Source organism: Channa argus, chromosome 7 (assembly GCF_033026475.1).
Source record: "Channa argus isolate prfri chromosome 7, Channa argus male v1.0, whole genome shotgun sequence".
Taxonomy (NCBI): domain Eukaryota; kingdom Metazoa; phylum Chordata; class Actinopteri; order Anabantiformes; family Channidae; genus Channa; species Channa argus.
In genome coordinates this window covers 3249116-3265985 of record NC_090203.1, presented here as the reverse complement: position 1 = coordinate 3265985, position 16870 = coordinate 3249116, and the positions used below count along the sequence as shown (strand labels likewise).

General features: G+C 37.0%; 2 protein-coding genes across 3 annotated transcripts; both read left to right on the top strand.

Moving 5' to 3' along the window:
- Positions 1–328: 328 nt before the first annotated feature.
- LOC137131065 (asialoglycoprotein receptor 1-like) lies at positions 329–3761 on the top strand. Its single transcript, XM_067511876.1, has 7 exons — positions 329–535; positions 1174–1251; positions 1574–1699; positions 2255–2593; positions 2688–2851; positions 2980–3092; positions 3169–3761. The coding sequence occupies exons 1-7, from the start codon at positions 469–471 to the stop codon at positions 3290–3292; spliced, it is 1011 nt and encodes a 336-aa protein (XP_067367977.1). The 5' UTR covers positions 329–468; the 3' UTR covers positions 3293–3761.
- Positions 3762–11300: 7539 nt separating this feature from the next.
- On the top strand, positions 11301–15801 carry LOC137131061 (killer cell lectin-like receptor subfamily B member 1B allele C). Of its 2 annotated transcripts, none has more exons than XM_067511870.1 (8): positions 11301–11433; positions 12682–12759; positions 13070–13165; positions 13451–13576; positions 14369–14527; positions 14623–14786; positions 14915–15027; positions 15104–15801. In XM_067511870.1, the coding sequence occupies exons 1-8, from the start codon at positions 11367–11369 to the stop codon at positions 15225–15227; spliced, it is 927 nt and encodes a 308-aa protein (XP_067367971.1). In that variant the 5' UTR covers positions 11301–11366; the 3' UTR covers positions 15228–15801. The 2 variants fall into 2 exon arrangements, with proteins under 2 accessions (XP_067367971.1, XP_067367970.1); XM_067511869.1 differs by having other exon boundaries at positions 14177–14527; positions 15104–15799.
- The last annotated feature ends 1069 nt before the right edge of the window (positions 15802–16870 follow it).

Here is a 16870-nt window from a genome sequence, read left to right as displayed (position 1 = left end):
CATGAGTAAATAATGCCGGTTTTCTTCTGCAGCCACAATTAACGGTCAGAAGTTCAGATAAAGATAAAAGAGTAAATGTCAAAAGGGTCCCTGATGGGATGTCTGGGGAAGAAGAAATACGACAATGTGTGAGTGGAGGTTAGAGACTAGTTGCCAAGCACACAGTTGCAGCTGTGGGCAACTTGGTTGTTATAAAGAGAGTAAGACTTATTATTCTGACATTATTACACATTAGCAGAGAGGATTTGTTCATAATACAAAAACACACTGTGTATTTTAAGGTTATTTAAGGTTGTACTAAAGCCAGTCACAGATGCAAATAAGTTTCAGAACCAAAAGCAGAAGTTGTTCATTTTAAGACTCAACTGCACAGAAGAAACAACCGCTTCTTTTACAGCTGCTCTGTGGCTTAATTTCAGCCAAACTTCTCTGTCTGGAAATGAAATACAACTCAAAAGAACTGTAGAGATGGCTGAGGACGAGGTCAGCTATGCTTCTGTTGTGTTTAAGTCTACAAAAAATCCCTCATCCAAAGGTAAGTTCAGGTTTTTAACGCCGTATCATTGTTGCTGTGATCAACTTTATTTGCAACACAAACATTTTCTTCATAACAAAATAATACAGATAGAATTTTACTTAATGTCAAGATTTAAAGTTGTAGCAGCTTGTAAGTGAAAACTGGGTTTAGATATTCAAAGTAAACTTTGTCTCCATCACTGTTACCAGAATATTTAAAAGTCTGTATTAACAAGATAATTGATTACATCAAGGCTCAAATGGCGACTTGACAGTTTAAAACATGCTTGTAAAGATGAGAAACCATCCTGATGTTGATCATAGTAATCTCACTGTAAAAGAGGTGCAGATGTGTGAAATCTTAAGAATGAATGAATGTTTTTTTTACATTAAACCTTTTACCAACTGTAATGTAAAGCGTATTACTATTTAATTTCAGTGCTGGTTAACTTGATATATAAAATGACAATAGAATTTTGGAATTAATACACTGTCCTGTCAGGTTCTGAAAAATACAGTTAAGGGGAAACATTGAATTATTGTTCTTCTTAAAGTTACTGAATGTGGGGACAAAGCTGATGATGAACATCTGTCAAATAAAACTGTTCATTACAAACAGTGAAAAAACCCACAATATTGTGTTCTTCACAATTTAAGACAAAAAAGAAGAGGAAACTGTTTACGATGAAGTGAAGGTGCAACACGAAACCTCTGAACAATCTGCTGACACAAAGGGTAAGTTGTCAAAACCTGTAATACTGCAATTAGCAGTGTTTCTATTTCTGGTACTTGTACTGCTACTACCACTATTTTACTGTTATCACTACCAACCAATAAGAAACTGTTTTAGTAGTTTCACCAGTGAAAACACTTCTATTTCTGTAAAAATTGATTCCAATGTTTATGTGAAGCTGAAATGAGTTTGTCAAAAATCACAATTGTGATGATTTTTACTGTATTTCACTCACTGCCTATTACTAGAATTACTAACTTTGAAGACCAACTCCATGTAGTTAACTCAGACTGTTAAAGCCTTAAATCTGGATTTATTTTTTAGGATTCTTGCAGGATTCAGACAAGAAAGATGAGGAAACCAGACGTCCCCACTGTCAGTGTCTGGCTTGTTGTTTGGGGATTCTTTGTGTCATTCTGCTGTCTGGCATCATAGCAATGATGGTCCACCGTAAGTATACAGAGAAGACAGTTCATGTGTAAACTCAGGGTAAGACATGAAACACACTTACAAATAATGTCTTTAACCACTGTTTTCTCTGTCTCAGGTTACCTCTCTCACTACCTACACATAAAACAGGGTTCTTGTTTATTTGACCTTTACGGTTAAAATAAATACAACCATTGATTCCATACTCTGCATTTAAAAGGCTTATAGAAATAAAAAAACAATTGGGAAATGTTACAATCATAGCATTTATTCATTTCATACATTGTAGTTTTTTTAGAATCACAAGTTTTCACAATTTTCTTAAAACTAACTTAATTAAAAACCCCAGTTAATGACGTGGGGCAAATTACCACAGACATGCAGAAGTTGGAAAATATAAAATGCACCAATTCTTTTTTTAACATGAGATTTGTTGATTCCATAAATGGCGGAAACACAAAAGATCCTTTAACTTAAAAAGACTGGAAAATGCTAAAACACTCAGCAAATGGTTTCAGAAAATGGACAAAACAAACTGAAATATTACCACAACTAAAATAATTTTTCATTTTACAGCTGCATTGAGGCAGGAGTGTGATGTAAGTGAGCTGAAGAAGTTAAAAGACAACCTGACGACTCTGCTGGATATCAAACTCAACCTGACAAATCACAACCAACAACTCAGCTCAGAAAATGAAGAACTGAACAGAAACTACATCAACCTGCAAGTCCAGTATGAAAACCTGATACAAGCTTATTCTGTCTTAGAGAGAAATATTACAAATCTGACTGCACAAAACCAGGAGCTGGAATCACAGAAGAATAACTTGACACAACAAATAACAGACATGGAGACAAAGTGGAAGGACGACAATGTCACAAGAGCTCAGTGGAGCATTGATCAATACTGTCCAGGTAATATCAGAGCCCATTATTTGGTTTAAACTTTAACCAGAACCACCAACAATATTATCAACATGAAGTGATGTTTGTTGGTCTCTTGTTTCAGGAAGGACGTGTGAAGCTTGTCAGCAGCAGTGGTACAATAACCAGTCCAGCTGCTATGCAGTTAATAACGCTGAACGTTCTAATCAGAAAACCTGGGAAGAAGCTCGAGAAGACTGCAGAGGAAAGAATTCAGATTTGGCTGTTATAGTTACTGAAGCACAGAAGGTAAAAATGAGGATTGTTATTACAGCCTATATGAAAAGAAAATGCATTTCCTCAACACACTGAGTGTGTAGATCACTGTGGGCTTATTGTGTTTAAATCTCTCTGATGTGTCTCTGCATTGGTCTCAGAAATTCACCACTGATAACAGTTGGAAACAAGCAGGAATCTCTGGATACTGGATTGGTCTGAAAGTTGAAGATGGGAGATGGAAGTGGGTCGATGGAACTAATCTGACTAATGAGTAAGAGACTCATTCCTAAACACCTGAAATCATAAAATCTATTAACCTTCATCTAATCATCATGTTTTTCTCTCAGTTTATGGAATGAACCTCCTGTCAACGGTAGATGTGCAACTTCTCTTCAGAGTCAAGGATGGAGATCAGTGAACTGTACTGACAAAAACGCATGGATCTGTGGAAAAAAAGCTTTGTCTGTTTAAATATTGTCAAACTTGAGAGGATTTCTGGATAAAACTATTTACATGTAAAATAACTGGTTTTTAAATTTTAAACTTCTTAAATCTGTGTGTTTTGGTTAAAAACCAATAAACACACATTAAATGAAGCAGTAAATAAATAAATTGTCATTAATCTGAAACTTGCTTTTCTTCCACTTCATGAGTAACAGTTCTTACTATGTGCAAATCAGCAGACTGATGAAAAGGGTCGAGACTATTTCATTTTCTTCATGTAATGTATGATTTTAGCTCTTATTTACATTGTTAATGTTCATTGACCAACAGAGGAAGCTGTTTCTCCCACAACAATATGTTACTATGGCTGTTTATTAGAAGGATTTGTAATGTGACATAAAGGACATTTTGTACAGGAGGTAACAGTTCTGTGTTTTTAATCTAAAACATTTCTGTTTTAGTTTGTTATAGAGAATAAAAATGCTTCTACACATTTCTTTTGGATTGTTTCTTGCAAACTGCTCTTTGAAAAGGTCATTAGACTTTAATCAAACAGGACACTGAATAAAAAGTGTTTCATCCAAATGAGACCAGAGGACATCTGTCATCAGTGAGTTTGCTTCATTTGGTCCTCAGTCAGTCACAGCAGCACCAACAGAGCTCCAGAGAAAGATGGCCAGGAGACGGTAGGAAATTCTGTGCCAAAGTACCAAAACAAAAGACAACAGAAAATAAGTAGCAAAAGAAAAAGCGCAGGGGAGCGGACTCCAACTCAAACCCTGCCTAAACACAAAAACGCTTCTTCCAAAAACAACAACAAAAAAAAAACCCCAAGTAGGAGGAGAATAAACAGTTGTTCAATAACCTGTACTAAAAATCAAAACAGACGCTGTCATAAGGCAATGAGCAAAACAAAGTAGCAACAGAATAATAGATTCTTTGAAAATTAGCGAAGGAACTCTCAGGAGGAAAAAACTAACATAAACCAGAACAAGACCTTATTCTCTTAGGCGCGAATTTTCAGGATCAGAGACGGATCATTCACCAAGGCAGTCAGAAAGACGATCTGGCAGGGAGTGACAGGTGAGCGGCATGAGACTAATTGGAGATCGGCAGGGAGAGGAGAGGGGAGGAGAGGAAAACAGAGCGAGGGGAAGTACCAATCACCAAGGCAACAAGAATAAGACTCACGGCCGTGACACAGACAAATATAAGAAAGAGTTTGGGTTGTGATATGATGGGATATCAATTCTGAAAGACCCCACTGAAATCAGTGAATATGAAAATAAACCTGTGGAGCAGCTTGTTCTTCTCTGTGTATGAGTGAGGACGGAGCTCAGCCAAGTGTCCCTGTCTCCAGCAGAGAGGAAGCAGACAGCTTCCTCACCAGGAAGCTCACCGGGAGCAACTAAGTCGGGCTTCAGTGTCTTGCTCAAGGACACTTCGACATGTGACCGGAGGAGCCGGGGATCAAACCAGCTACTGGGGGATTGATGGACGACCGCTGTACACCTGACAACAATAGGACTCGAAATTCTCTACACTCGTTCAACAATCAAACCTGCAGGAAACGATTATTTCAGCTCTGACCGCAGTCTCCCATCCACCATCATGTGTTCACCACAACAGGCTTGATGGTTCATCACTAACTGCTATGAACACGTTAACGGACATTCATCCTAATGTCCCACAGGTTCTGGGGGACACTGAGACAGCAGCCCCCACACTCCCACTAAGTCAGTCTAATGCAACAGTTATGTGAGCTACTGAAACAAGATATGGGACTATTTGTAACATTTAAGAATCCATTAGTACATTTGGGACGATGGTTAAGTCTGGGACAGTTAAAAGTAGGATGTGGGACAATGACAAAGGACAATTTCAAGCCCTAAAGTCTTTGGACGTCACTGTTGTCAAAGCTGCAGGTCATTGATCTTTTCCTCTGTCCTCCCCTCTGTCCTCCCTCATCTGCTGACATGAAGAGACACCCTGCTCTGCTGATGATCAAGAGACACTGGTCTGTCTCATTGTTGAATTCTGTCCCAGTCAAAGACAAACAGCTTATACAGCTCAACTACTGCATGATGTGTCATTAACTCTGCGACTGACAGTCGCTGCACTTATTTAACAGGTGGTTGATAAATTACTCACTGTCTCTATAAAGAGGACATGTTGTTGGACTTAAGGACAACAGGTAAAACACCTTTAACACATCTGTCATCTTATCTCACTGTGCTCCGTCCCACTGTGTGGATAAATGTAGCTGTGTGTGTGTGTGTGTGTGTGTGTGTGTAAATATGTTTCAAGTCATGAAATTAGTACAAGTTGGTGACAGCTGATATGAGCTGTTTGTCATTTCATCCAAAGTGTGGTATTAGTACAAAATCCCCTCTTGCTGTGAATGTATCCAGTCTGTCTGGGTGACCACAGTCTTTTTCATTTAAAGAAAAAAAAACTATTACTTGATGAAACATGAACTGCATCAGTGTAACAAGATGGTTCTGATACATTGTGGGCAATAAAGACTTATTACACAACTCTGTCATGACTTTAAAGCAGAACTCAAACCCACTAACTTCTCTGTTTCTACTGATACTGTTCACTTATTTTTGCCTTTCAGTCATATTGCTGCTTAACTCAACGATCTGTTCAGGATGAACAAAGAACTACAGGGGATAACTCAAAAAAATCCAAATGTTTCTTTATATGATGGTAAGATACTTAAAATATGACAAGATAAAGATTTTTGTGTTAAAACAGTTTTTACGATTTTTTTTAAACAACTGTTGCACTTAATGATGTAAAATATTTGCTTTTGCTGTGCTGCAATTACACAGTTCATCTTTGTAGAAGTTTCTCCAATGACCTCAAGATACAATTCAGTTTGTTCTGTGTATCTTACAGAGAACATTGAGGAAGAAGCTGAATATGTTAATGCTGCAGTAAACACAGTGGATAAAAAGGAAGCTACTCCAGGTGCATTATGAACAAAATACGATGACATTTAGAAATTAAAAATGTCGTAATGATGAAGTTTCTTATGTTAAAAATCATTTTAATGAGGTGCTTCAACTAAACTCTTCATTTTCTTTCAGATGTGAAGTTTCCCTCCAAGTCACAGTTAGTTCCACCTCTAACTGTGTGTTGGGTGACACTGGTAATAATCATGTCCCTTCGTATCTACTGTGAGTAGCTTTTGGATCAATATCAAGTAAAATCAAAGCTTTGTTTCTGCTTAATATGTTGTATTTAGTCCTAACTTAAAGGATAAGTTCACATTTTCTCAAGTCCATCTTAAAACAGTCACGTCATTAAATTAACATTGCAAAAGGTTTTACTTGCTTGTAATCATCAAGACAAAATCACAAGTTTGTTTCAATTTCCTAGTTAGTTTACTGATTCACTTAAAGAAGAACATTAGTCTGCATAAAAATTCATTAATTATTTTTAGTTTGAAACATACATGTTAAAAGGGCCAATAATTACTCAATCTACTTTAAATTCAATAATTATTTCAGCAGCTGAGAAATGAAATAAAAATGTAACAGGCCAACATGCATGGTTCTTAGTGTTCATCCCCATTTTAAGTCACTTAGTTTATGGCAGGTTATGATCTGGATTTAGACTTAGATCAGGCTTTTATAAGATTTTTTTGTTCACCTTCTTTAGGTCATTGTATTCATGTTTCTGTAGCACAGGAGTTTTCAACTGATTGTGTCACAGGGACCACTGTTCTGACTGACAAACAAATGAGGACCACCGTTGTAGAATGTGAGGCCCAGGTTAGCAAGGATACACTGGGCTCTACTGTGTTCCTGTCACCTTAGCTTTCAAAATGTTCTAAACTGGAACAAATTAGATTATTTACATGAAACAATTATCTCATGAAAATGTGTTCAGACTAAAAATATTAGGGATGTTCATACAATACTACTTTCCCCAGACATAAACGACTACAAGTACTTACATTGAAGTACTTGCAAATACTGACTACTGATACAAGTACTGAAGTGTTTTGCTGCCAGTTTTAGTTGCTGGAAACAAATATGGCAGAAACAGGTGTTTTATAAACCGAGAAACTGAAAAGAAAAAAAAACAAAGCACAGATTTGGGGTGAGCTCCTAAATGGTGGGATATGGACAACATGGACTGTAGAGTCCACAGACAAATATGAAAATAAAATTAACAGATTATCTATACCTGCAAAGGTTAGCGTTGTATCAGGCTCAGTATTACAGAGGTTTTAAAAGTCAAAGTACAAGTACATAAAGCCAGGATGTGACTTGATATCTGATGCTGGTATCAGCATTGGGACATGACTAAAAAACATTTAACACTGGTTGAAACCCCCCCTCCCGTTAATATACTGTGCAGTATAAAAGTACCTCAGTTTTAAAAGTCTGAAAGTGCATCCAGCTCCATTAAAACGTGCAGCGTGGATACAGGTGAGGGGCTGTGGAACATGACTCCTGGTGTAGGAAGTTACTTACAGTGAGTGAACGTTTTATCCAGAATGTTGATGAACTATGGTACATTTCAGTAGCAGAACTTAGAAAACAATAAGTTGATGACTGCGTTTACAATCATGACATTAGCAGATTAGGGAAATAATCTGCATATTAACTAAAGTACAACAGGAAAAATACTCTTAAGAAAACAATGTCTTTGAATAATACTGATTATGATAATTATAGCAAAATATGTACAACTTGACAGGTGGTTAAGCAATAATGCTACATTTGCATTTATTAGTTTATGATATATTATTAAAAAACACAGTTTATATTGAAAGCACCAATGGATGTGTGGCGGATCAGTGCACGTGTATTTAAAAAGAGACATGAAGCAGCACTGTCCACAGAAAGAGACAGAGACAAGTACTGGACAGCATCCTATGAATAAAACAGCCTTCTTGTTTATGTGACATTGAATTAAAATATGTAAAACTATTGATTCCATTTTCTGCATTTTAAAGAGCTTTAAAAATGCAGCTTTAAAAATATTTGGGATTTGTTACAATCATGACATTTGCTCATTTCATACCTTGTTTTTTTAGAATCACAAATTGAACAAAATAAAAACATTTATTTTTCTCACTTAAATTTAACTTAATTAAAACCACAGTGCTATGATGAGAAAAACAATGAAGTTGTGGGAAAGAGTAGTGGAAGCTCGGCTAAGGACAGAGGTGAACATTTGTGAGCAGTAATATGGTTTCATGCCTAGAAAGAGAACAGATGCAGTATTTGCTTTGAGGATGATGATGGAGAAGTACAGAGAAGGTCAGAGGGAGTTGCATTGTGTCTTCGTAGATTTAGAGAAAGTTTATGACAGGGTGCAGAGAGAGGAGCTGTGGTTTTGTATGAGGACGATTGGAGCGGCAGAGAAGTATGTTAGAGTGGTGCAGGACATGTATGAGAGCTGTAAGACAGTGGTGAGGTGCTGTAGGTGTGACAGAGGAGTTCAAGGTGGAGGTGGGTCTGCATCAAGGATCAGCTCTGAGCCCCTTCTTGTTTGCTCTGGTGATGGACAGACTGACAGATGAGATAAGACAGGAATCTCATGGACTATGATGTTTGCAGATGACTTTGTGATTTGTAGTGAGAGCAGCGAGCAGGTGGAGGAAAATCTGGAGAGGTGGAGGTCTGCTCTGGAAAACAGAGGAATGAAGCTTAGCTGCAGTAAGACAGAATACATGTGTGTGAATGAGAGGGACCCAGGTGGAACAGTGAGGTTACAGGGAGCAGAGGTGAAGAAGGTGCAGGACTTTAAGTACTTAGGGTCAACAGTTCAGAGCAAAGGAGAGTGTGGAAAAGAGGTGAAGAGGCGAGTGCAGGCAGGTTGGAACAGGTGGAGAAAAGTGTCAGGTGTGTTGTGTGATAAAAGAGCATCAACAAGAATGAAAGGAAAGGTGTTCAAGACGGTGGTGAGACCAGCAATGTTGTTCGGCTTAGAGACAGAGGCACTGAAGAAAAGACAGGAGGCAGAGTTGGAGGTAGCAGAGCTTAAGATGTTGAGGTTCACTTTGGGAGGGACGAGGATGGACAGGATCAGGAATGAGGACATCAGAGGGACAGATCATGTTAGATGTGTTGGAGATAAAGTCAGAGGCCAGATTGAGGTGGTTTGGACATGTTCAGAGGAGAAACTGTGAATATATCAGTAGAAGGATGCTGAGGTTGGAGCTGCCAGGCAGGAGGTCTAGAGGAAGAGCAAAGAGGAGATTTATGGATGTAGTGAGAGAGGACATGAAGTTAGTTGGTGTGAGAGAAGAGGATGCAGAGGACAGAGTTAGATGGAGGCACATGATTCACTGTGATGACCCCTGAAAGGCAACAGCCCAAAGGAAAAGAAGAATTAAAACCACAGTGCAAAGCTCTTTTAGGCAATTTCATGGATGTAGCTTCATTTCCAGTAGGATGCAATGACGTGGGGCAAATTATCACAGACATGCAGAAGTTGGAAAATATGAAATACACTAATTCTTTTTTAACATGAGATTTGTTGATTCCAAAAATGGAGGAAACACAAAAGGGCCTGTAACTTCAAAAGACTGGAAAATGCTAAAATACTCAGCAAATGGTTTCAGAAATGGACAAAACTGAAATATTACCACAACTAAAATAATTTTTCATTTTACAGTTGCATTAAAGCAGGAATGTGATGTAAATGAGCTGAAACAGTTAAAAGACAACCTGACAGCTCTGCTGGATGTCAAAGTCAACCTGACAAATCACAACCAACAACTCAGCTCAGAAAATGAAGAACTGAACAGAAACTACATCAACCTGCAAGTCCAGTATGAAAACCTGACACAAGCTTATTCTGTCTTAGAGAGAAATATTACAAACCTGACTGCACAAAACCAGGAGCTGGAATCACAGAGGGACAACCTGACACAACAAATAAGAGACATGGAGACAAAGTGGAAGGACGACAATGTCACGAGAGCTCAGTGGAGCATTGATCAATACGGTCCTAAAGATAATAACAGTATGATCAGATCCCATTAATTTGGTTTAAACTTTAACCAGAACCACCAACAATATTATCAACATGCAGTGATGTTTGTTGGTCTCTTGTTTCAGGAAGGACGTGTGAGCCTTGTCAGAAGAGGGGGTTAAACAGCATGTTCAGCTGCTATGGAGTTTATAACGCTGAACGTTCTGATCAGAAAACCTGGGAAGAAGCTCGAGAAAACTGCAGAGGACTGAATTCAGATTTGGCTGTTATAGTTAATGAAGCACAGAAGGTAAAAATGAGGATTGTTATTACAGCCTATATGAAAAGAAAATGCATTTCCTCAACACACTGAGTGTGTAGATCACTGTGGGCTTATTGTGTTTAAATCTCTCTGATGTGTCTCTGCATTGGTCTCAGAAATTCACCACTGATAACAGTTGGAAGTGATCCGTGATAAAACAGGCTGAACACAACATATGAAGCTGGACCAGGGCTAATGAAACCTGACAGTCAGGATACACGTGTGGGCACAAATACAAAAACTAAGAAATGGTGTAGACAAGGCTGGAAAGTCACAGAAAGGGAGTCTGTGCTATAAGCAGGTTATTAGGGAAGGTCACAACAAATCTCTCCAGATGGGAGGACAAACGCTGGCTAAAACAAGCATAAGCACAGAACGTTAACATCAGCTGCACTTCAGTGCATGTTACTGTATAAAGATAGAGAATTAAATGTCAGAAAAAGTCACTGATGTCATGAAACTAAACATGAGAATAAATGAGTGGATGTTACACACGGTTGCAGCTATGGATGATTTGGTTTTATGAGAAGATGACTTTTGTTTTTTGACGTTAGCAGAAGACATTCAAGCAAACATTCAAACTGCACGTGTTTGCTTGGTATAACGGTCTCTGCACAATAAATAAAATGTATATGCTATACAAATAAAAATTGCGTATGGTTTCAAGGTAACACTAAAGCCAGTTATGGATGCAAATAAGTTTCACAAATAAAAGCAGAAGTTGTTCATTTTAAGGCTGTGACTGACTCAAATGAACTGAGGAAACAATCACTTCTCAAACTGTATTAGTCACACTGTGGGTAAAATGACAAACAACTCGACAGAGGAACTGTAGAGATGGCAGAGGATGAGATCAACTATGCTTCAGTTGTATTTAAATCTAACAAAAATCCTCCATCTGATGGTAAGTTCACATTTTTAACACAGTATATCAACAGATATTGAAATGGATCAGACACTGCATTTGTTTTACTAATATTTTCTTCATAACTGGGCAAAATAATACAGATGGTATTTTAATGAATATTCAGAGTTAAACTTGTTTTATCATTATCCTCTAAGTGAAAACTGTCATGCGACCAGAGTTTAAAACATGAAGTCAGCACAACATCGATGCACCAGTAGGATAAAAATTAGCTAATGTGTCCAAAAGAAGAATAAATATTTTTTTAATATGCTGTATTAAAACCTGCTAAGATGTTCAGCTAACCCTGCACTTTAGTACTGATGTAAAAAGTTTCATTGCTGTGCTGTTAAACTGCAGTTACCAGTTTCTCAAACCTTCTAGTGTTTTTTTAAAGCAGGATGATGGAATTTTGTGCTGAGTTCAACCCGATAACTTTAATGATCCATTTTTAAGGGTTAAAGTTGCAGATCAAACGTTTGTGTGCTGCTGCTGTCAGGCCAACATGTTCCCAACATTTTACATGTAGAATGATTTAATCATTCATGTAAATCTCAGTGGAGACGCCAAAAGGAGCAAAGCTAAAACTGGTCAAGAGAATGTTTAAAAGAAATGATTATAAAAGCAGAGGTTCTTCTTTCATGTGTTGTGACCTAACTAAGAGAATTTTATCATTTTGGTTTTAAGCTGGTAGTTTCCTTGTCCTTAAGATCCACATAATACAGTCCTGTGAAAAAAAACCTTTTATTGTTCTAAACAAACAAAACATACTGATTTTTAATACAGAAATTGACAAATATGATATAAAATTAGGGAATTAATTTTGAACAATTACTGTTAATAAAAGTAATAAACCACAGGATTGTAATTTTCAAACTTTCGACCAAAAAGGAAGAGGAAATGATTTATGATGAAGAAAAGGGACAAAGTAAATAATTTGACCCAAAAAATGTAACATGACAATGAAATTTAAAATAAATTATCTGTTAGTACATTGCTAATAAATAAAAGACACTTATAAAGAAAAATACTTCTCTCTGAAAAGCAAAGGTTCCTCATTCATCAGAGGAACCTAATTTCACTGTCCTGTCAGGTTCTGAAAAATACAGTTAAGGGGAAACATTGAATTATTGTTCTTCTTAAAGTTACTGAATGTGGGGACAAAGCTGATGATGAACATCTGTCTAATATAACTGTTCATTACAAACAGTGAAAAAACCCACAATATTGTGTTCTTCACACTTTAAGACAAAAAAGAAGAGGAAACAGTTTGTGATGAAGTGAAGGTGCAACACAAAACCTCAGAACAATCTGCTGACACAAAGGGTAAGTTGTCAAAACCTGTAATAATGCAATTAGCAGTATTTCTATTACTGGTACTTGTACTGTTACTACCACTATTTTACTGTTATTACCACCAACGAATAAGAAACTGTTTTAGTAGTTTCATCACTTCTATTTCTGTAAAAATTGATTCCAATGTTCATGTGAAGCTGATATATTTTTCAAAAATCTCATAGTGATGATTTTTACTGTATTTCATTCACTGCCTTTTACTAGAATTACTAACTTTGAAGACCAACTTCATGTAGTTAACTCAGACTGTTAAAGCCTTAAATCTGGATTTATTTTTTAGAATTCTCTCAGGATTCAGACAAGAAAGATGAGGAAACGGTTTACGATGAAGTGAAGGTGCAACACAAAACCTCTGAACAATCTGCTGACACAAAAGGTAAGTTGTGAAAACCTGTAATACTACACCTGCAATTAGCTGTATTTCTATTACTGGTACTTGTACTGCTACTACCACTATTCTGCTATCACTAACAACCAATCAGAAAGTGTTTTAGTAGATGCACCAGTGAAAACACTTCTATTTCTGTAAAAATTGATTCCAAAGTTTATGTGAAGTTGATATTAGTTTGTCAAACTCACTTGAATATTTTTACTGTATTTCACTTACTGTTAATGTAGTTAACTGAGACTGTTAAAGCCTTAAATCTGGATTTATTTTTAGGATTCTCTCAGGATTCAGACAAGATACATGAGGAAACCAGACGTCCCCACTGTCAGTGTCTGGCTTGTTGTTTGGGGATTCTTTGTGTCATTCTGCTGTCTGGCATCATAGCAATGATGGTCCACCGTAAGTATACAGAGAAGACAGTTCATGTGTAAACTCAGGGTAAGACATGAAACAAACTTACAAATAATGTGTTTAACCATTGTTTAATGTCAGTCATTAACTTCCCTCTGAAGTTCAGTTTACATGGAGTTTGATTTTTCTCTGTCTGAGGTTACAGACCTACACATAAAACAGAGTTCTTGTTTATTTGACCTTTATGGTTGAAATAAATACAACCATTAATTCCATATTCTGCATTTGAAAGGCGTATAGACAAAATAACAATTGGGAATTGTTACAAGCGTAGCATTTATTCATTTCATACCTTGTAGTTTTTTTAGAATCACAAATTGAAAACATTTATTTTCTTAAAACTAACTTAATTAAAAACCCCAGTTAATGGTGGGGGAAATTACCGCAGACATGCAGAAGTTGGAAAATATGAAATGCACTATTTTTTTTTTTTAACATGAGATTTGTTGATTCCATAAATGGAGGAAACACAAAAGGGCCTGTAACTTCAAAAGACTGGAAAATGCTAAAACACTCAGCAAATGGCTTCAGAAAATGGACAAAACAAACGGAAATATTACCACAACTAAAGTAATTTTTATTTTACAGTTGCATTAAAGCAGACGTGTGACGCAAGTGAGCTGAAGCAGTTAAAAGACAACCTGACAGCTCTGCTGGATGTCAAAGACAACCTGACAAATCGCAACCAACAACTCAGCTCAGAAAATGAAGAACTGAACAGAAACTACAGCAACCTGCAAGTCCAGTATGAAAACCTGACACAAGCTTATTCTGTCTTAGAGAGAAATATTACAAACCTGACTGCACAAAACCAGGAGCTGGAATCACAGAGGGACAACCTGACACAACAAATAAAAGACATGGAGACAACGTGGAAGGAGGACAATATCACGAGAGCTCAGTGGAGCATTGATCAATACTGTCCTAAAGATAATAACAGTATGATCAGATCCCATTAATTTGGTTTAAACATTAACCAGAACCACCAACAATATTATCAACATGCAGTGATGTTTGTTGGTCTTTTGTTTCAGGAAGGACGTGTAAAGCTTGTCAGCAGGGGTGGGACAATAACAAGTTCAGCTGCTATGCAGTTAATAACGCTGTACGTTCTAATCAGAAAACCTGGGAAGAAGCTCGAGAAGACTGCAGAGGAAAGAATTCAGATTTGGCTGTTATAGTTAATGAAGCACAGAAGGTAAAAATGAGGATTGTTATTACAGCCTATATGAAAAGAAAATGCATTTCCTCAACACACTGAGTGTGTAGATCACTGTGGGCTTATTGTGTTTAAATCTCTCTGATGTGTCTCTGCATTGGTCTCAGAAATTCACCACTGATAACAGTTGGAGTTCATCAGAAATCACTGGATACTGGATTGGTCTGAAAGTTGAAGATGGGAGATGGAAGTGGGTCGATGGAACTAATCTGACTAATGAGTAAGAGACTCATTCTTAAACACCTGAAATCATAAAATCTATCAACCTTCATCTAATCATCATGTTTTTCCCTCAGTTTATGGATTGAACCTCCTGTCAACGGTAGATGTGCAACTTCTCTTCAGAGTCAAGGATGGAGATCAGTGAACTGTACTGACAAAAACGCATGGATCTGTGAAAAAAAAGCTTTGTCTGTTTAAATATTGTCAAACTTGAGAGGATTTCTGGATAAAACTATTTACATGTAAAATAACTGGCTTATCATCTTGATTTCTTTTTACAAAATGGGTTTTGATTTTGTGGCAAAATCAAACAAATAAATGAAATAACTCTATCAAAGTTACGGCTACTGTCAGTCTGACTGCTAACACTAGAATATTAATACAAATAAATAAACGATGGAGAGGAAGGACTTAATTTCCTTTTTATATAATTTTACATTGTTAATGTTCATTGACCAACAGAGGAAGCTGTTTCTCCTACAACAATATGTTACTATGGCTGTTTATTAGAAGGATTTGTAATGTGACATAAAGGACATTTTGTACAGGAGGTAACAGTTCTGTGTTTTTCATCTAAAACATTTCTGTTTTAGTCTGTTATAGTGAATAAAACTGTTTTCTTGCAAACTGCTCTTTGAAAAGGTCATTGGGCTTTAATCAAACAGGACAGTGAAAAAAAAGTTTTTCATCGAAATGAGACCAGAGGACATCTGTCATCAGTGTGTTTGCTTCATTTGCCCTTCATCATTCCAAATAATACAAATAAAAATATTTTAACTTTAAATCTACTTTGAATACATTTCTTCATTCAAGTGACCAGACTTCATCTCCTTAATGACAAGTATGTAGAATTTACATAAACCAGTTAACAAAGCAGAGTTAGAAAACCAGTGTCCCAGGTACAATTAAAATAGCACCTGGGACAAAAACATGGATAATAATTGGGCATAAAAAGAATCATCTTACTGTGCAAACATTTTGTTGTAAACACTTAACTAGATCAGACAAATATAAGAAAGAGTTTGGGTTGTGATATGATGAGATATCAATTCTGAAAGACTCCACTGAAATCAATGAATATGAAAATAAACCTGTGGAGAAGCTTGTTCTTCTCTGTGTATCAGTGAGGACGGAGCTCAGCCAAGTGTCCCTGTCTCCAGCAGAGAGGAAGCAGACAGCTTCCTCACCAGGAAGCTCACCGGGAGCAACTAAGTCGGGCTTCAGTGTCTTGCTCAAGGACACTTCGACATGTGACCGGAGGAGCCGGGGATCAAACCAGCTACTGGGGGATTGATGGACGACCGCTGTACACCTGACAACATTAGGGCTCGAAATTCTCTACACTCGTTCAACAATCAAACCTGCAGGAAACGATTATTTCAGCTCTGACCGCAGTCTCCCATCCACCATCATGTGTTCACCACAACAGGCTTGATGGTTCATCACTAACTGCTATGAACACGTTAACGGACATTCATCCTAATCCTAATCCAAAAAAAAAAATGTGGTACACTGTGTGCAGCAGTGGTAGAAGTAGACAAACTCAATAAACAAGTGCAAATTATGGGCTAAATAAATTCTTTACTTGAAGTACCAATTCAAATATTTTATTCAAGTGAATGTGCTAATCAGATTATCTACATCTTACGTACAGCAGAGACAATGTAAAGTAAACAATGTATTTAAAGACTAAAAATTCTGATAATTGTACCAAAAACAGGTACAGTAACTGAAAAAAATAAGGGTCAAAGATCATTGTTGGTAAAGGTGGAGATGATTTAATTCACCACCTGCTGACAGATGTTTCACCTATAATGCTACATCTGCATTAATTAGTTTAT

What these genes read in the sequence shown, in the direction of transcription:
- LOC137131065 (XM_067511876.1), top strand. Translation starts at nt 469, where the DNA reads ATGGCTGAGGACGAGGTCAGCTATGCTTCTGTTGTGTTTAAGTCTACA. An exon ending in CATAGCAATGATGGTCCACC is followed by an intron (nt 1,700 to 2,254) that starts GTAAGTATACAG and finishes TTCATTTTACAG; the next exon opens with CTGCATTGAGGCAGGAGTGT. An exon ending in TAGTTACTGAAGCACAGAAG is followed by an intron (nt 2,852 to 2,979) that starts GTAAAAATGAGG and finishes CATTGGTCTCAG; the next exon opens with AAATTCACCACTGATAACAG.
- LOC137131061 (XM_067511869.1), top strand. Translation starts at nt 11,367, where the DNA reads ATGGCAGAGGATGAGATCAACTATGCTTCAGTTGTATTTAAATCTAAC. An exon ending in CATAGCAATGATGGTCCACC is followed by an intron (nt 13,577 to 14,176) that starts GTAAGTATACAG and finishes TTTATTTTACAG; the next exon opens with TTGCATTAAAGCAGACGTGT. An exon ending in TAGTTAATGAAGCACAGAAG is followed by an intron (nt 14,787 to 14,914) that starts GTAAAAATGAGG and finishes CATTGGTCTCAG; the next exon opens with AAATTCACCACTGATAACAG.